The 20,875-nt window shown below is 44.0% G+C and overlaps 1 protein-coding gene across 13 annotated transcripts in view; it reads left to right on the top strand.

Moving 5' to 3' along the window:
• Window positions 1-20,875, top strand: part of KCNMA1 (potassium calcium-activated channel subfamily M alpha 1) — a 781,341-nt gene that overhangs the window by 552,239 nt on the left and 208,227 nt on the right. For all 13 annotated transcript variants that reach the window (XM_033209826.1, XM_033209813.1, XM_033209812.1 and 10 more), the window contains exons 10-12: window positions 12,866-12,976; window positions 16,750-16,855; window positions 18,636-18,718. In XM_033209826.1, coding sequence (XP_033065717.1) covers window positions 12,866-12,976; window positions 16,750-16,855; window positions 18,636-18,718 — 300 coding nt within the window. The remainder of the gene's footprint in view (window positions 1-12,865; window positions 12,977-16,749; window positions 16,856-18,635; window positions 18,719-20,875) is intronic.

Below are 20,875 nucleotides of genomic sequence, written 5' to 3'. Positions count from 1 at the left end.
GGAGGGAGTTAGGGCTGTCTGCATTCAACCTTGGATGTGGTCTCCACATTGGAAAGAGCCTTACATTCAGAGAGATGGGGACAGTTTGTCATGCTTTTCTATTTAAATATGAAAATAGAGTACTTCATTATCTTCTTTGTTGTAAATGCTCATATTTTAAAGAGGACTCCATACTTTAGAAGAAATGGTTGAGTATTCAATAGTTGAGAACAAAATTTCAAGAACTAAAAACAGCCCAGCACAATTAGTGACCTGCCTCACTGTCCATTCCTGTGGCCCGTCTCCATCGTTTCATTCACTCACTCGGCAGGCAGGTATTCTCTGTGTTATGAGTTAGGCATGATACTGGGTTGTGTTGGGTGCTCAGGGTTCACTGGTGAACAGGCTACCCTCGGAACCTGTCCTCATGGAGTTGACAGTCTCAAGGAGGTTGCAAGCACTGAGCAAGGGTACAACTAAAGCAAATGCCAATTACACATTTTTAATATGTGCTGCAAAACCAAGAAAGACTAAGATTTTGCAACTGAGAAAAACAGGGATTAGTTACACTGGATAAAGTAGTCCAAAGAAGTGACACCTCAGAGGAGGAGATGCTAACGTTTGTTTAATGAACTTGACCCAGCTTGCGTTACCCACTAAACTGGGGGAGCTGACGCTCTTGCTTTTAAAATCCAGGTTATGCAAGCCCCACTTGCAAACGTAGGTCTTCAGTTCTACCTCCACTAGAGGAAGTCTTAAAAACTGATTGCTCGCTCAGACCCTAACCTGCCTGAGAGGTGCTTTCTTGACTTATCAGGAGAGGGCATCCTGCATATCTTCCCTGCTTCCTGATTATTGGGTTCTTTTTAAGCTCCGTGTCTTTCCTTATATCAGAATTAGGCTCTCCTTCTCACTCAGACCCTTTGTTCCTTCCTGAGACCACACACTATTCCCTTCTGCCTGGCTGTCTTGTATCAACATGGAATTCCACTCCATTTCCTCCACCACACTCAGGTCTTGTCCAGCAGGGTTCTAGACTGCTTTCTAAAGGATTTGGAATTTTAAATTGTCTACTGTGCCAGAGCATGGATTGTTTCTTTACAAAGACTCATTAAATCTGCAGCCCCGTAGCCCAACCTAACTTAAAGGAATTAACGTGAGTCACGCCTTCATGTCCATCCATTCCGCTTGTGTTTACTGAGGGCTTGCTACACACCAGGCACTGGGGACAGATGCATTTCTACACATCCATAAAAATCTCCAAATATACCACAGCTGTTCTGAGCTACACATCGTACTATTTGGCCACGTGAGTGATTGGGGAGTCCAATCTCAGAGCTTATTGAAACCTCTTCTCTTGGTTCTGAGAGAGTCTTGCTACCACACCATTTCCCTCTCGACTCTTTTGGGGAAGGCATGGCTTCTAGCACTTGGGAATCGGATTTGAGATGATTTCATGTGATACTAACTTGGCCCGATCCATGGGCCTTTCCTTTCCTGTTTACTTGTGTCTTGGGCAACAGTCATTCTCACTTTTCCTCACCTGCAAGGGGCGGACTGCTCTCATGAGGGGTGTTTCCTATAAAATGTCATTTATGATTTCTCTATTGCAGACATGGCTCTGGTCGAAATGTGACCGAAGCTTTGCATCCTACGCAGACTTAGATCCCTCATCAAGTAGCCATTCAGCCCTCATTGCATGAGCCACATGACTTCCCCAGCCTGAATCCCTCAGCAATGTCTTCGGATTCCTAGATTTTAAAAGCTATAAATTAGCAAATCATCAACATATCACCAGGAAGGATCATCTGGTAGCGATTCTAGTCAGAAGGAAACACAGGCCCCAATAACCGATCTTCACAAAGATATGAAGAACTGTAGACAGACAGATACAGTAAATAAGAAGACAAATAGATAATTCAAGTTGACAGAACATCTTGAACTGATTAGGCATTCTGCTTTGATTAGCATTAAACTTCTTGGGAACAAAGAAAACAAAAAATGAGCTTGTCCTAATACTTTGGAAAAATGACCTCTTGACTACTTCTGAAACACAGTACTGAGGGGTAGATACCCAAAGTGCTTGTCATTAGATGCCGTATCTTCTGATGTGTTGTGCTAGGTATCCCTTCCTGATGAGAGAGGTCTTGGTGGGCGTGGGATGTGGGCACTTCTTTCTTGGCATCTGTTTTGGATTCCTCTAAGCTGTATCTTCAGTCCCTTTCAAACTTGAAGCTCTATTTAAAGAGACTTGGAAGCACATTAAATCAATTTCCTGATAATACTGATAGAATGAAGCTCCCCTCCTTTCCTGCTGTCACTCTTCCCTTCCACACACTTAGCAAAATGTTCCAGCTATTGTTCTGAAAACAAGAATAGAAATGTAGGTGGGAGATGAACTGTGTACCTTAAAAAAAAAAAAGTCATATTCAAGCCTAGATTTTCACTCTCAAGTATTCTTTCTTCTATTAAAAAATAATTTGAATATGATTTCTGAAATTATAATTGCTGAAAATTCTGATCAATGGCTCCTTTGATTGGATGAATCCTTGCTGGGTAGATTCAGAATCTCAGGAACAAGTGCAGCCATCCCAGACTAGGTTGCCCCGTGCTTTCTGTCTTCATGCCAAGTCATTCACCCTGCTGGACTTCTTTCCAGAGCTGTGCAAAATGGTTCCTGGTAGATTTGGGGTTCCTTCCATGCTGCAGTCATCATACTATGAAAATAAACCAGGAAACTTCCTAACTGGCCAAGTCCAGTGTCTCTTTTTATTAAAACATTATGGAGGCTGATACAGTGTGAAAGCTGTGGAAATCTGATTCTGTTGTCCCAAGGGTTCCAGTCTCCACAGCCAGTACTGGTGTTGCATCACGATGGCCTGCTGTCACCCACAGAACCACAGGGACTGCTCCGAATGTGGGTACCAGTTGCTGTAAAAGTAATCTCTATCTCCCCTCCTTGTGCATTTCTAATAAGAGGACATGGAGGTAGTTCAGAGATAGATATGTGCCCATCTCAGTGAGAGCTTATATGACCTTAACCATTTACTCCAAATGTCAGCTAGTGTATAGAACAGCCTTAGGAAAACTCCCATTCTAACATATTGGATCAACAAACAATAATTTGAATCCCCACCACGTGCCAAGCTCTGTGCTGGGTACAGTAGGTAAAATGTAATTCTTGCTCTCCTGGAGCTTATCTGAGATTCTGACCAATCAGTACCACCCAAGGAAGCAGTGGCAGTGAAACAGAAGCTTGAGTATGCAGGAGCATCTTCCCAGTGAAATACTCTTTTTTCAGGAATTTTATTCGTTGAAATCATGGAAGTGTAAAATAATCATGAAAACAAGAGACATTAGAGGGAAGCCTCCCAAAAGCATTTGATAATTCACATTGTTGAACATACCCATTGGAACAGTGGAGGTCATAGGTAACAGCAGAGTGCCTTGTTCACCTAAAAGCTTACAGACCCAGTAAAAGAGCAGTGCAGAAAGATTTGGGAGGGTTGGGAATCCGCTGATGTGATCCCGAGGTCCACTCCTTTCCAGACTCCACAGAGGTCCTGCTGTGGCCTGTCATGCCTCGTATCATGCCTGCCTTCTTTTTTCTGTCCTTTTTTTTTTTTTTTTTGAGATGGAGTTTTGTTCCTGTTGCCCAGGCTGAAGTGCAATGGTGCAATCTTGGCTCACCACAACCTCCACCTCCCGAATTCAAGCAATTCTCCTGCCTCAGCCTCCTGAGTAGCTGGGATTACAGGCGTACGCCACCATGCCTGGCTAATTTTGTATTTTTTAGTAGAGATGGGGTTTCTCCATGTTGGTCAGGCTGGTCTTGAACTCCCGACCTCAGGTGATCCACCCACCTTCTAACCTGTAGCTCCTTCCAGTCCCTGTGTGACTAACAGATGCTGGAGGTCTGCTGGGGCCTATGCAAGTATGTTGGGTCTACGGAGTGAGTGGCTACCAGCTCATGCTGGCTGTGGCAACACCCTTGGTGTGGCTGGAGAACAAGGCAGAGATATTTCAAGTTTATTGTCATTATGGGAGGGTCAGTCCCAACAGTGTGTGCTCAAGGACCATGATACATGATTCACCAGGGGAGTTAGGGAGGCAATGGGTCTCTCTTTGCAAATCAAATCCCTCTCTGGGCCAAATTCAGAGCCATTTCTTTGCTTGGACTCATTCTCCCTCTATTCCACCTTCATCCCTGAAGAGTTAGGCTGACCTTTGCCTGCCTTAGTCTTCTCTCAGTCTCTGCTTGTATAGAAGCAGCATTATCAAGTGAAGACAGGCAAATCTGCTTTGATTTGAAAAAAAGAAAGTGCTGTTCAGCTCCCTGGTTTCTCTGTAAGAGCAGAGAACCATCTAGCATTGGGAGAGTCAGGTCAAGGGAAGACCTGACTTATTTTAAAATGGCCAAAGGCCAAGTCCAAAGTAATGGGATGAATAAGATGCAGAGGGGTGAGAGTGTTGGGGAGGGAGACATAGGAAGAACCAGTGCAGTTTGTGAGGGTTCAGCAACTGTGGAATTGCTTACTGAAGATATCTGCAGAATTCTCCTTCCAGGGAGGAAGGAAGGAAAGAAAGGAAAGGAGAGAAAGAAACCTAAATGGTGGTGATAATACTTGCATACTAGGTAATAATGACAATTAGGTGAGAAACCACAGTGAAGGTAAACAAGTCTACCATTTAGGATTCTCTGGTTGCAGGCAACAGAAACTTATTTTTTTTGCTGACTTGGTTTTTTTTTTTTTGCAGAAAACTTTTTTTTTTTTTTTTTAAAGGTTAGAGTACCTTAGAGATTCCAATGAAAAACTAAAGAGCAAGATCCCAGAAAGGACAGAAAAGAGCCAGAGGCGTAGCTCTGATATTGAGGAAGCAGAAACTCAGGAGTAGTCATTACAGGGTTTTGGCATCAGGTTGAATCAACTACCACTGTGATTAGTGTCAGTTCATCCAAGATTTAAAAGTACTGATTGGCCTCACTTGGACAGGAAACTGTGACTAAAGGTCCCAAGACTGTATGTAATTGGGAGACTGTATTTAATTTGGGGAGGAGCAATTCCCCAAATTAAAATGAGGTACTGTCCACAGAAGGGAGGGTGTATGCAGGACAGGCAAAATCCACCAATGTCCCCTACACTGAGTTTCCCAGAATTTAAAGACTTGGACTGAGGCTCCATGTAGGCTACAAGCTACAAAATATGTGTGATCATTTCTCACCCACAGTCTAATTATGGAGGTCTAACTGGGATTTGGGATGGTGGAGGTGTAGACACGGATTCCTCTAGGGTAGCTGAGGTTCTGACTGTCTGCGTGCGATAAGATGCAAAGTTCTGGCCCAGGTAGGATGTCCTGGTATTCCCCACTGGGGCTGCCAGTTGTCTGTCCTCTGATCTTGGGGCTCTGCTTTAGAGGTGCCTTTGCTGCACTGTTGGGATCTATTTGCTCAGACTTCTGCTCCATTTAGGGAAACAGCAACACAGCCTCCACATCCAGAAGAGCTCCATTGACAGCTGGAGAAGATGATTACTTTATTCACTTCCTCACTAGGAGGGATAATGCATTTCCTTCCTTTGTGATTAGCAAAGTACTAGATGTGTCCGTGGGTAGGAAATTATCTTATTGCTGAACCTCCTTTTTTTAAAAAAAAATATTTTAACATGAAATGGTGATAGTCAGGGTTTGGCATGGTGGGACTCATACACACTCTCATTTGCTTTGTTTTTATTTTTCTCTTTATGTATACAGCTCCCTTACAAACTTGAAATATGCTAGTAGATTCAGGGTGGTGGACTAGCCTATGGTCTAACAGGCTTGCAGTGAACTACCTGTTAATTTTCTTCCTCACTTACCATGGGATAGAGTCTCCAAGATGCATACTTTGTCAACCAATCCATTGGTTAACAAATAGTTCTTGAAAGCCCAGCAGGTTTCAGGGGTTCCAAGCCAGGTCCTGGGGTAGGATGGAGGGATGAGGCAGCACAGCCTGGAGTTAGGCTTCATTTGCCCATGATGTCTCCCCTATCTTTACTGAAGTCAGTCCCTTTGAGACATTGAGTAAAGGAGGAAGTGGGAAGGTGGGAGTTGGATTAGTCTTATTTTTTGGCAGGGGGGGATTGAGCCTCAAGGGAAAATCTGAGAAACAGTAACCCTGAAGGACATGCCCCAAATCAGGGAAACCAGCATTAAGACGAAGTAGCCAAGAAAAGCACTACCAAGTGAGAAGGAAAGGAAAGCCCAGCTTGCAGGAGTGTCACAGAGAGGTGGTGATGCAGACACAGAGGGTTCAAGATCAACTGAGGGTCAACAAAGTGAGCATAATGTATTCGGGGCAAATGTGAAGCTTTGGTGCTGACCACCATGTAGTTTGGGTCATTGGGGCTCTAACCCCCCACATGCTGCTTCCTGTATGATACGGTGCTGCTGGTTCCCTTGAGAAGTACTTCTTAAAATTCATTCCCATCATGTCAGGGGCTACCAATGGTGAGATGCATTTTGGGAGGAGCAGGACGAGGAAAGCATGATTAGAAGGCTCAGCAGAAACACAGAGAGAGTCTAGCATATGTATTTGATATAAATATTATAGTTTTACAGAGACATCTAGATCAATATGTGCCACATTTCATCTACCTCTTTGACAAAGTGAGCACAATGTATTCAGGGAAAGCTGTATAGGATTTTCAATTTACTCTGTCTGATTTATTGTGACAGGATAGCTCTGGGTTTTTTAAGTTCTTTATACTTGTTCCAGTAAAAATGGATATAGTATCTTTAAAAATAAACAGCCCAGAGCTGTGCATTTTACATTGTCTTCCTAGAGCGAGGCTCCGCTAAAGAAAGATCTAAGGCCTCCCCACCCTTGCAGAACCTGATTGCAGCAGGATTTGCTGCTGTCCCTTCTCTTTGGCTTTTTTGAGGGAGTGTGGGAATGGTTGGGGGCAGTGGGGAGAATAAATAGGGAAATCAATTAGGAAGCGATTGCAGATGTCTAGACAAGGTATGATGATGGTGTGAACTAAGGTCGGACAGAGAACTGGAGCCCTGTGCGAGGATTCATCAGTGTCTGGTGGGTGCAGCCCAGTCAGCCTGGGCCTCTTCATTTTAGTGACTGGCCCCAAGTCACTGAGGACTCGCCCCCAAAATCTCCCAATTCCCAACTGAGGGTGTCCTCCCTGGCACCAGCTGCTTTCTTTAATCAGAAGGCATGAAACTGAGGGAGGTGTTGTGCTCTGGATCTGGCGCTCATCTTGCAACCTGTTTCCACATCAAAGAGAAGAAAGATGCTAGATTGAACAATTGCCAAGGGCTATTCATTCAGATGCTGAGATAAACATAAGAACATGGGAGGGGGCCCATTGGTGACTATCCTGTGGTCACAGTTTCCCTTTTCAAAGGCTACTGGCTCTAAGAACCAGTATCCGAGGCTTGTGAAAAGCATGTAGATGCTCTTTGTCATAGACCTAAAAGTCATCTTCAGTGGCTCTCTGGGTGCCTCATTCAGTGCCCTCCTGTTCTCTTCTGCCTTCTGCCTTAAGTCACTCCCCCTAGGTTATCCTGTATACCTGTGGAATTGAGCTCTGAAACTGAAGTTCTGGCTCAACTTGGGCATGCAGGCTTTCCTGGCCCATCACCAAGAAAAGAGTAGAGGGATTGAGAATGTGTGGGATTTCATTCTGGAGGCGGCGATGTTTAAATGGCAGGAGAAGCACACCCATGTATATTTAGTGAAGATATGCGCATGAAATAAGCAACTGGTAAATTTATGGTGACCCTCAATAGTGTTCATAATCATCAAACAGTCTTCTCATGAAGTCATCCTTACCCCTCCAACGCCATGACCCACCAGCACTGCCCTTTTCAGTTAACCCCGCCCATATTTATGGAGCCCTGACCCAGCACAAGGCACTACTTGCTCACGCTGGATGAATAATTCCTCTCCAGAAAGTGCCGTTGGATACTATTTTGCCATCGAAGATGCTTCCTTGTGTGTCTGAGGTTGATCTTTTATTCTCAGCCATGACCTGTTAGTTTATGTTACCTTTGTCCAAGAAGTATTTGTTTACAGATCCAGACCTAGCATTTAAAACCAAAATCTCATCAGATTAGAAATGGTTATTGATTGAGGTCTATTGGTCATCTTCAAAAACTGAGCAGTCAGGCCCTGTAGAAATTGGTCAGGACAATTGCTGGTGGTCTTAACAAGTTCAGATCCACATCCATAGATAGGGAAAGATTTAGCTACTCTCATAGCTGAACTTTCCTAAATATTCCCCATTGTAAATGGATCATTAAGATTCTTGTTATCTTCTAGATTCCGGGCTGGTAAGGAAGTCCTGAGCTGTACATGACATGTCTAAAATAGACATTTGAGGTAGGGCGCGGTGGCTCGTGCCTGTAATCTCAGCACTTTGGGGGCCGAGGTGAGCAGATCACTTGAGATTGGGAGTTTATGATCAGCCTGGGCAACAGAGCAAGACCCTATCTTTACAAAAACCAACAGAAAATTAGCTAACTGTGGTGGCATGCCTATAATCCCAGCTATTCAGAAAGTTAAGATAGGAGAATCACTTGAGCCTGGGAGTTCAAGACAGATTGGAACAATATGGGTTCTCCAAGGTTACCATGATAATGTACCTATGATTGAGCCATTGTACTTCAGCCTGGGCAACAGAACAATACCCTGTCTCTAAAAAATAAATAAAATAAAATATAAAATAGAATGGACATTTGCATTACTTTGCAGCCCCTTCGCTTGCCCCAATCATATGGCTTCAGTTAAGTTTGACTTAGAGTTCCTGACCAGTGGGACCTGTGATTTCTGCCTGTAATCAGACTTTGCTAAGACTATCATGACACCGCCTATCCAGTCAGACTCTAGTGATCTTGCAAAACTGTGATGATTTATCCACTCCAGTCCCCAGACTAAACCTCTCCCTTGGCTGGTGGAGGTTCCCTCCAACATCCACTCCACCATGTATCCAGGAGGACCTCTGTGGGTCCATCTCTGCTTGCCCTGAAGGAGCAGAAGCTGAGATATACAAGCCTCTGCCCTTTCTACCACCACCTTCATCTTAGTGGGAACTGAAGTGGGAGACCAATATTGCATCCAGGGCAAGTCACTTTTACTTGCTGTGAGATGCCAGGCGTGTGACTTAAGGAAAGAGTTTCAGAGAGGTTATCTGAAGAGATTCAGGTAGTGAGAACAAGGGGTTGTTGAAGGATTAGGTGGGATTACATAGGCCACAGAATACTTTATATTGGTTACATCCTAATTTACAGATATCATATGGCACTTACCCTTTTATAGTGCTTACCATGGGTCAGATTACTTGGCCCTTCCATGTATCATCTCCTTAGATATCAAGATAACTTCATGAATCAGGCACTAGCTCTGGCCCCTCAAAGGCTCTGGATTTTTAATTGTAAATGCAAAATTGCTACATTGTCCATGACTATTTAGTTATTTAGTGTCTGAGCTGAGTAAACACAGGGCTATCAGAGTATGAATCTCACATGGTAGATATGTAGGTGTCATGGAACCCAACAGAGATAACTTTGGATGGGGGTCTTTTTGGGCATTCTTCAAATCATGCCCCGTGAACAACCATTACTCTGCCTCCAATGAGGTCACACCCTGCTCTCTATCTTAGCATATTTTTGATGATATCTCTAATAATTGAGGATGCAATAAATTCTAGTTCTCTTCTTCCTGCAATAATATCCTTCCCCAAACTATGGCCCTAGAATCTTCAAAATTCTTGAAAATATTTCTGGTAAATAAATGTTTCCCATTCACCATCCATCCCTCATGCTCTTGCAGGGCCCTCCTCAGACACAGGCTGGCAGAAGCAGATCTCCTAATACCGACTGCTGAGTTAGAGGCAGCTTCTCCCCATCCATCAATTCTAACTGCATTCAAACATTTTCAATATGTGGGCTCCTTGATAACTTTCACTGTATGGAAAACAAAATGGAGGGAAATGATTATTGGCACAAAATGGGGAGACCATAAATCTTCAAATCAGATATAGGACAGATTGGAACAATATGGGTTCTCCAAGGTTGCCATGATAATGTACCTAATAACTCTCCTTGGGCAAAAAGGCAATCTGCTTTCAATCAATCTCGCTTTTTTCTGAGCAAAAATACCAATTACGTTGAAGGAAGATTTTTTTCTTCCCTTTTTGATAAAGACAGCTCTCCACCCCAGAAATCACACTGTGGCTAAAAGATATATATTTTCAATTGTCTACAATGGTATTGGATAGCTAGCACCAAATGAAAAAAGTCAATCCTTTTTTTCTCCTCGCTCTTGCCAACATTTGTCTACTTCTTAAGAGAAGTAAAAGTTAATTAAAGGCTTAAGGGATAATATTGATTGCATTGGAATATATTTTATATGTACCCAGCACATTTTCAAGGAAGAGAACCCTGACTTTTTCTAAGGCTGAATAAATCAGCCAGCTGAGCTTTCGATTCAAGGGTGAGAGGGGGGAACTCATCTTTTCCCCTTGCACTTCTCACACATCTTTCCTAGGGATGAATGATTTCAGGAGAGGAGGAGGGATGCTGGCTGACGTTCATTCAGTTCTTTGCATCCTGGGTAGGAAGAATGAATGTTCAGGCATTTCCCCAGACCTATCATTGATTTGAGTCTAGCTTTGAGTAATAACCAGGCTTATGCTGGTATAGAACTTCGAACTTTACAATGCCTGGCACAGGAGGCTGGCTAGATGGTATTAACCTCTCAGCTTCCTCCTGCATTGAATGGGAATAAGTACCTTGCCCACACCCTTGGTCGCAGAGCAGGGAATCACATCTGGCTTACTTTCACATCCAAGTGATGAGAACAACCTCAACCACCTATCTGTCCTGTGGAGATACCCACGCATTGGATTCACGTTGGCTTTGCTCCTAATCTTGGAAGTCTATGCACAGAAGACATTAGAATGGCAAAGTAGCCCTATTGCCAGTTGCAAGGAAGTTAGGTCAGTAGGGGAATCCTGTTTCTCATTCACTTCAAACATATTTGGCAAATTCAAAGTCCGAAATCTTATTCCGAACATGCAAATTTATTTGAAGTATTTTGTCCATGTAAATGTACATGTGCCACAAGAAACATTTTAAAATATATGATAAAATGCATATCATCCAAGTGTTTAATCTATATTGTGTATTCTGATATACTGTGTGTTACACTATATTAGCCTCATACTACTCATCGTATACTAATGAGGGGGTTAGTCATATGGGCTTTGAGCATAAAATTTGGATGGGTGGCTAAGGGACCTTCATCAACCTAGCAGGAGAGCGAAGTGATCATGTTAAGATGTCTCTTCTGAAGTAGCTCATTGACACTCTTCCCTCCCCTTGGTGGCTGCTGCGTGCCTGATTGCTAAGCACACCACCGTAACAATAACAGTCTATAATGGTGATATTATTAACTGTATCGTGCATATTATTGATTTACTCTTTGTTCTGCATCATTATCCTTTCACCAATGAGTTTACTGCATTATTCTCACATACTTAGTCACGCACCAAATTACAACGAAAGGGCAGGCTCTTATAATGGCATCTAATGGAACATTGCATAAGCCATCATCACTGCCTCCTATTATGAGCCACCTCCAGCCAATGAGCTTTCTGCCTTATTGGAATGTGCACAGAGCGATTATGAAGTGCAAGGGACATGGCCATTCTAAATTTTACCCAGGAAATTACCATGCTGCATGTTCACCACCTGCCCAAGTCTCAACATGCAGCTAGAGATTCAGCTTCTGTCCCTATCAGCCTGGGGGGCACAGTGACAGGAGTCGAGCCTCTTGCTACATACAGTCTCTTCACTAGAAGCCAGTGGTTTTTATCTCCACAGTCAGTCCCCGGGTTTTTGTTTTGCAGCTGACTCTTGCATCAAATGCTTACTCCTGACTGGGCATTATGTGGCACATATAAGTGGCCAACAAAGTCATATTGGTCCAGGAACCCAGAGCAGTTGGAGGGACTGTCAGTCTCAACAATTGTGGAAGAGGGGCTCATGTCTTCCATGTGAGCCACTACTTCCAGAAACAAGTCCAAACTACCCTCAAACAAGGCAAGCAATTCCAGCCTCTTCCCTTCCCGGCATCTCCCTATCTTGAGGTAAATTCCTTTGGCTCTCCTGGAAATCCCAGGCACCCTAAGGAAGTAGCCCTCTGGGGACTCACAGCCAGCTGGCATGATCTTCCATTCCATAGGCATCCCAGCCCCATTTAGCCCTGAGTAATGCTCACTTACTGTAAAGTGTTACATGCCCCCATTGTCGGAGGAGTTATAGTGGAAAAATGCAAAATTTCCTTTTTACTGCTTATGGCCAGCAGAGCCTATAACGTGTCAGGCCGCACATTAGCCACCCTGATAAAAGTCTGCTTTCTTACACACAAAATCATCATTTCAGCAAGATTTGTTATCTCATTACCTGATAAGCTCTATGTCATAAACCAAGACTCATACAGTAAATCTCCCCGGAGTACGCTTTGTGGGCAGAAAGGGAGAGATATGAATCTGCAAGGGACTTGATAATGCAGCATTTAAGCGCAAGCATAATGTCACTTATTGTTAAATGCATAAAACCACTTGGCCAAATGGTTGGGCTTTTAATAGGATTTTGTGCAGCATCAGGTGAGGAGCCATATGCCTTTTCTGTCTAGGAGTCTCTGAGCACCTGCTAGCACCGCTGCTTTGCCTCACTGCCCTCCGGGGATGGGAGCTGGGCTTTTATGGAGGCTGAGGGAGGAGATGAATGTTTCCCCTGCAGCTGCCTCGCTTCTGCTGTCTTGCCAGGGGGTGGGATGTGGGGTCCTGTCGTGGCGCCTGGCCTGATCTAACTGGCCTCTCCCGTTCAGGCACATTGTGGTCTGTGGACACATCACTCTGGAGAGTGTTTCCAACTTCCTGAAGGACTTTCTGCATAAGGACCGGGATGACGTCAATGTGGAGATCGTTTTTCTTCATAAGTAAGAGCCTCCTACTGCTGTCAGACCCTCTGCTCAACCACACACCCTGCGAGGGACTCCCTGAATGTCTATAAGAGTGGAGGTCTTGGGGGAATGGCACTGGGGATGGGACCAGAGTTGGATAAGCCATGATCCCTACTGGCCTCATTGGAGAAGATATTGCAGAACCAATGGAAAGGGAAGCAACACACTGGTTCAATGATGAGAGCAGAGCCTGCCTCTGTGGAGGCACTTCTGGGACCACATCCAAGTTTATCTCTGGAAGAAATAATAGGGAAGCTCACTGTGGGTCCAAGTCATCATCATTGTCCCCTTAATCTGGCGTGTCCACAGTGTCTGCAGTGGAATGATTAGCTGTATGGTGTGGATACGTTAGGAGTGCAGAAGTGAGTTGGTGACCAAGTAAGACACCAACTTAAGAGGAAGCAGGACAGAGGTAATAGTAGTAACAACTGCCGCTCCTAGGAACCCCCAGCGTGGGACCCTAGCCAGTCACTATGCATACAGGCTCCCATTTACTCCACAGAGTAAAAATACATACTCTGGACTCAGATTCCCTGATCTGAATCCTGACTCAACCAACTACTGGCTGAGCAAGTTACTTAACCTCCCTGTGCCTCAGCTTCCTCATCCATAAATCATGGAGATGATAGTAGTTCCTACCTAGTTGGGCTGTGATGAGAATGAAATGAATTAATCCATATGAAATGTGCAGAGCAGAGTCAGGCATGCAGTAAGTCTTCAATAAGTGTTAGCTATCCGCCTGAAAAATAACATATATTTGGTTGTATATTCCACTTAGGAGGTAGGTCTTGTGTGTTTTACAGGGGATGAAAGCAAGGTAGCTCCCTTCTACCCAATGTTGAGGTTTTCAACTTTGCCTAATCCTCTTTTTAGGTAACAGGTAGTCTGCCCCAGGAATGGAGAGAATTAGGGGGCTCCACTATGGTGACATATGTGGTACTGTAGTTGTCTTACGGACATGGGGCTGTCATGGGACCAGTCCTGGTATCACATTGCAAAAGTTCAGGACAAAGCTAACATGTCTGTGTTGGCTTGACATGCTGGCTACCCAGCACTCGGTCCTACTCTGAGGTTCCACTGAGGTCGGCTTCCCTACAAACTCCCTGCTTTGTGGATCACCATCCTCTGGCATTTGCTCACAGAATGCTAGACTTCTGACTTGTTACCATGTTGGGGCACTAGCATTTTTCTTTTCTGCACTGATTTCTCCAAACTTTGAAAAAACAGACCAGGCTATGTTAGCACAGGAGCAGGTACCCACAGGTTCCATTCAGTGCTTAGCCACTGATGACCTGCTGTGTGGCCCATCCTCTGCTGAGTGTTTTTGGAAAGTTCACTAGAGGTGTGGGGTGTAGGCTGTGCCCCCATATGGGTCGGGCATTTCAAGATGAACACACATGCAACCATTAGAGACAACATCGACCCTGTGTTATCCAAGGGATGCTGAAGTCATTTTGATCAGGTGGCAGAAGTGACTGGGGACATCTCTTTCAAGGAGCATCAGTCTATGGTATTATCCGGACAGGCTTCTGAATAAGGTATGACATGTCATGGGTCTGAAAGACTGGTCAGATTCGCATAGGCAGCCACTTTCTCTCATCCACTGCTTTAGTTTGAATAAACAAGCTGGGAAGGTGTGGTTGCTCATGCTTGTAATCCCAGTACTTTGGGAGGCCAAGGTGGGCGGATCACTTGAGCTCAGGAGTTTGAGACCAGCTTGGACAACACAGTGAGACCCCATCTGTACAAAAAATAGAAAGACTAGCCAGGCATAGTGGCACATGGCACATGCCTGTAGCCCTTGCTACTCTGGAGGCTGTGGTGGGAGGATGGCTTGAGCCTGAGAGGCAGAGGTTGCTGTGAGTCAAGATTGCACTACTGCACCCCAGTCCCTGTCTCAGAAAAAGAAAACCTGGCTGCTAATGCTTCCATTGCTAGGATTCACCTTTGTATTCCTAACGTCTATCAATGTCAGACTTACAGTAGATAGCCTAGTTAATTAACCTCTTGAAGCTCTGGGTTAATAACATACCTTCCTATAGGGTTGTTTTGAGATTTAAATGAATACTCATCAAGGCCAGGCGTGGTGGCTTCGCCTGTAATCCCAGCACTTTGGGAGGCCTAGGTGGGTGGATCACTTGAGGCCAGGAGTTTAAGACCAGCCTGGTCAAGGTGGCACAGCCCTGTCTCTACTAAAAATACAAAAATTAGCCAGGCATGGTGGCACATGCCTATAATCCCAGCTACTCTGGAGGCTGAGGCACAAAAATCGCTTGAATCTGGGAAGTTGCAGTGAGCCAGGATCCTGCCACTGCACTCCAGTCTGTGTGACAGACATAGACTCCAAGTAAAATAAAATAAAATAAATAGTATTTATTTTACTTATTTATTTATAATACTGTTTTACTATTATTTATTTAAAAGTTGTCTGCCATATAGTAAATGTTAGAAAACATTAACTATTACTATTATTATCATTATGGACTTCACAAATGTTTGGCAAGTGTTATCTTAGCCCAGTCCCTGGCATATAGTAGGTTCTAAGTAAATATCATCTCCCAGTACCTCGCACAGTTCCTTATGGATAGTCTTTTTCATCTCTGTAGAATTAACAAATGAATAAATAGGTCACTTGTTTAATCCTCGTCCTCCAAAGAGAAAGGTATCAGTACAGCCCAGCACCAAGAAGTGTGATGAGTCGCATATACCGTGTGTGAATCAAGAACAATAATGAGAGTAAATTAAGTCTGTCTGTGGCTGCTCAGAGTGACACTTTTTGATCCAGGCCTTGGGGGATGAGAAGTCCATGAGACACAGAAGCAGAGATAAGGTTCATGATGGAGGGAACAGCAGGATAGCTCTCCCAGGGGAACCTTCGGCTAATCCTTGATTGTATTAGTCAGGGCTCTCCAATGAAAGAGAGTCAATAGGAAACATATGTATCAATATATCTAATACAGATATACATAGGTATCTATATATTGATGCATCTATCTATCTCTCTATCTATCTATCTCTAGAGAGATTTATTAGGAAGAATTGGCTTATTTGATTACAGAGGCTGGGAAGTCCCACTGTCTGCCACCAGCAAACTGGAGACCCAGGAAAGCTGGTGGTGTAATTCAGTGTGAGTCTAAAAGCCAGAGAGTCAAAAAAGATGTCAACCCCAGTCCAAGGATAGGAGAATGACAAGAGATGCCCAGTTCAAGCCGGCAGGCAAGAAGGAAAAGGGACAAATACCTCTGTCCTCTGCTTTATTGTTTTCTTCAGACCCTCAAAGGACTGGATGATGCCTGCTCCCACAAAGGAGGGCAATCTACTGAATTCACTGATTCAAATGCCATTCTCGTCCAGAGACTCTCCCAGACACATCCAGAAATCACACTGGATCTGGGCACCCTGTGGCACAGTCCACATAGAATGAGCCATCCCACTAGTGGCGTGGCCCAGCTTCCCTATTTATAAGATAGGAATTCCATTCATACCGAAGATAAGACATTTGCCCTGAGGTCTTGGCCTTCCTAAAGCCCATGCCTCTTTCTTTTACCGTGGTACTGGTTTGGTTTTCAGTTGGGCTGGGGTTTTACTTCTCTTAAGTGTGAGTCTTTTATTTATGGCAAGCAAAAGGGCGACTGTAGGTCACAGCCTCTCCCCTGGGCTCCCTGTGGAAATTAGAGAGGAAGGAGCCCATGGAGGCTGAAACCCCCAAGTCCATTAAATTAATAGTGATTTCTTCTCTCCCTGTGTAGCATCTCCCCCAACCTGGAGCTCGAAGCTCTGTTCAAACGACATTTTACTCAGGTGGAATTTTATCAGGGTTCAGTCCTCAATCCACACGATCTTGCAAGAGTCAAGGTAAGGAGGAAGAGGTTACTTCTGGTTTTATTCCATTTGGTGGGGGGCTGGGGGAATTTCTGACTCTGTGGTGAGGGGACACACCTCCTACGTTGGCCACGAGTCATCTCCTAAACACCTAATGAGATCAATCACATACCAGCAACCTTGACATCACCCTTCCACTGGTCCCAGGACCTCCTTCTGGTGGCATATGCAAGACTACCTATAACCATCCCACACTTGGACTGGTCATAACATGAAACTTACTTTGCTGGTTTCCTCAAAATCAGCTACTCATCAAGGAAGTAGACTAGTTGTATGGACCCAGTAGTCTTTATTCAACGTAATAATCGAGCAATTCCTATATTAAACACTTAAGTTGGACTCAATATAGCTCTGACATCTCTTATTTACATCTGAAAGAAACATCAGGCTAAAATATAAAATAAAATTTTACTAAGCTATAAAACATTTCAACTTTCTTTTTTCCCCATCTAAGACTCACGGTGTAAAACTAAACATACAGTTATCTGATATCATTGATAATGGGCGAATCTTTTTTTCCGGAACCTGGTAAGTTAGAACCTTCTCATAAAGCACACCTGAGGCTTAGAAGGGAAAGGTATGAGGCAAAATAGCATCTGCTACTTTACTTATGTAATATAGATTTTATAAGTATGCTCAATATTTGCATGCCAGGGGGTGTACATTAATATAATGAATTCACTGAAGTCTAAATGCTAACTGTGGTCACCGCATAATTCTGTAAATAATATAATTGGCCAGGATGAATAATCCAAAAGGATTTGGATAAATTCTTTCTTTGCATTATTAGAGAAATCAGAGACGATTTGTGACATACCATAGAGGATATTATGGCCTCCCTCAAAATCCAGGAATGATCTATTAAGTACAGCATACCAAGTAGGACAGATTGCAGACCTGAACTAGCATAAGAATTCTTATGCTTATAGAGTCCAGTTAATCTTAATATTATCCAGACATAACCCAAGTCATTGCTTATGTAAAATCTTATGAGAATGTAGGGACAATTATTATTGTTCGTGGACCTAATTTAAATGCAAGCAATCGTTAGCACATCAAACTCATGGTCCCCTCTAAGGAATAAACCCCTGTGGGCTCGTGTTTGGATAAGTCAGTAGGTATGTTTTGAGTTCAACTGTAACACATCATTTCATACATAGATTTGTTGTCTTTTAAATATCTGAATACTAATTCAGTACTAAGCAATATGGTGATGTTATCTGATTTAGAGCTCTGATCTCTTCCTAGCCTATAGAAAATGAAGATGTGAAAAAGGTCAGATGAAAGACTTCAGAGTGTATATTTCTGAATCCCCAATACTCAGTTAACTTGCTAACTGGAGAGAAGAGATTTAACCCACCCACCTCCAACTCCTGATAGGAAGAATTAGGATGATGGTGCAGATGGTTGAAAAAGAAGTTGGGGAGGAGACTGAAAGGCTTAATTAATTGTTATTTAAAGAAATGTGGAAATCCTACAAGTAAGCAACGATGCCAGATGAAAAGCATAATTACCAAGGTACATGTTGTACCCTCCAACAGCAACAAGATGAAATGTTTATACCATAACAAGAACTTGTAACCTACACTTTTGACAAAAACTGTAATTTCTCAGGCTCTCAGGATTGGTTTTTTTTTTTTTTTTTTCTTTGCAAAGCACCAGCTTCCCCAAGAGCTGTCAACAGAGAGAGACTACAGTTGAGCGTGGCTATTTATATGTTTGTGTTCTGTGATTTTTCCTTTCGGTGTCTTAGATAGAGTCAGCAGATGCCTGCCTGATCCTTGCCAACAAGTACTGCGCTGACCCGGATGCGGAGGATGCCTCGAACATCATGAGGTAACTCTTGGGACGCTGGGGAAGGCCCTGGACTTAGCAGTCTGTGGCCGTTCACAGCCCTTTTGGGTCTTCTGCAGAGGACTGTCTCTGTGAGGCCTGTTTGCCCCACAAACCACCCTACAACTCATCACCTGCATAGGCCTGGGGGAACCAAGGCTGTCTGTGTGGGCTGGGGCAGTGGCACACAGAGTGTCACCCACAGGAAGCTCACCCTCAGCAGGTGGCAGCTCTGGGGCTTACAGCTGGCCTTGGGTTTGAGATTCCTTGAGACAGAACTAGAAAATAGATTGAGATGGGTGCTGGCCTGAATTAAAGTACCATGTTCCCTAAGGGAAATGGGCCTGAGATATCTTAACTAAAGGCAGATGCCCCCAGGGGACATTTTGCAATGTCTGGAGATGTTTTTGGTTGTCAAAACTAAGGGACCGTGCTGCTGGAATCTGATAGGTAGAGCCCAGGGATGCAATGCACAGGGCAGTCCCCACAACAGAGAATTGTCTGGCTCAGAATGTTAATGGTGTTGAGGCTGAGAAAATCCTTATTAGGGCTTTCCAAGTATGTCTACAGCATATTGATTCCTATCACCCCAGGGGAGTTTAGCGACCAGTTAGGCTGTTTCTTCCAGTTTCCCAAAATTAATGTTCTTTCTTGAAAGCCTTTTCAGTGCTTTTAATACTAATATGCATCTCTGAGATAACGTACTATAGAACACTTTCCAAACCTATTTGACTATAAGGCTCCGCTCCTTTCCCACCTCCCCGCACCCTTTTTTTTTTTGTATAGACAGAGTCTCATACTATCACCCAGGCTGGAGTGCAGGGACACAATCAGAGCTCACTGTAACCTTGAACTTCTGAGCCCAAAGGATCCTCTCACCTCAGCCTCCCAAGTAGCTGAGGCTATAGGAATGTGCCACACCACATGGCCAGATTTTTTTTTTTTTAAGCAAGGACAGGGTCTTGCTGTGTTGCCCAGGCTGATCTTGATGAACTCCTAACCTCAAGTGATCCTCCCACCTGGGCATCCCAAAACTCTGGGATTACAGGAGTGTGCCACCGTGGCCCTGCCATGCCCTGCCTTCCTTTTTTTTTTTTTTTTTTCTTTTGCAGAACATCTTCTAGGGGAGGTCACCCTGGGAAACACTGCCCAGTCCTTTTTGTGCACATGGGTTAGGCCTGTCAACTGCTGATCTCGGCCCCAACTCCAATACTTTATTCTTTTCCTAATTCAGAAAAAAGCAATTGTTCAGTTTTTGTTCCTTGCATAAACCCAGTAGTCACAAGGCATTTTGCTCCAGGTAGTTAGAGGCCCTTTGGAGTTTGTCTTTTCTCTAGAATAAATTGCAGAAGAGTTAAGAGGGCTGAGAGGAAATGATAAAGGGAAGCTTCTGGAGAGAGGAGCTAAATTCAGTGGGATTTCGGTCCCACCGCACTCCCAGAAACTTTTACCTAACTATGAACAGCCATCTTTTGGGCCAAAGGTTTCCCTTCTCCCTGTGGCTTGGTTAACTGCCTCCTGGGAACTTACCTGAGGTTGAAGGTCAGGAAGTTACCCTTATGTCCTGACAATGTTTGCATCGCCTTTGTCTTTGCTTTCCATCAGTGGCCCCAAGTGGCAGGAGCTTCCCCATCAGTGAGGTGGGGGAATTCCTCCAGTGCATCCCAGAGGAGCCAGTCCTCCCCTAAGCATCTGGTCCTTGTGTCTGGCAGGCAACATCTGGCACCATCTTCTCTTGCCACTCACTTTTCTTTGGCAATATGCTTAGTGAGGTCATTTTAAGGAAGTTGATGCCTGAACTCTTCTAAGCATTGGGCTTGCCAGGCTGTGGAGAGAGGGTGGAACAGATTCTGGCAACATACCTGGGTCCATTCCCAAATCAGTTACAGCTGCACAGTGGCTACACCAGATGCACAGTGGCTACACCAGAATCAGGCTTGGATGTGTCACTTGTTCCTTTCTTTGAAGTAAGAAGGATTTTCAACTTTAGACACCTTTTTCTGTCATTGGAAATGATTAAAAAAAAAAAAAAAAGTAACCCTTTAAGGAACCTGGCTTCACTATCTTCAAAATTCCAAATGGAAAACCAAAAGAAGATGAAGCTTAACGTTTTGACTCCACAGAGATGTTTGGGGCTACCTGAGTAATAGCTTTGAAATG

Source organism: Trachypithecus francoisi, unplaced genomic scaffold, assembly GCF_009764315.1.
Source record: "Trachypithecus francoisi isolate TF-2019V2 unplaced genomic scaffold, Tfra_2.0 Lachesis_group9, whole genome shotgun sequence".
In the NCBI taxonomy this organism is placed as follows: domain Eukaryota; kingdom Metazoa; phylum Chordata; class Mammalia; order Primates; family Cercopithecidae; genus Trachypithecus; species Trachypithecus francoisi.
Note: the sequence above shows the minus strand (reverse complement) of the source record. Positions and strands in the feature narration are given on the sequence as shown.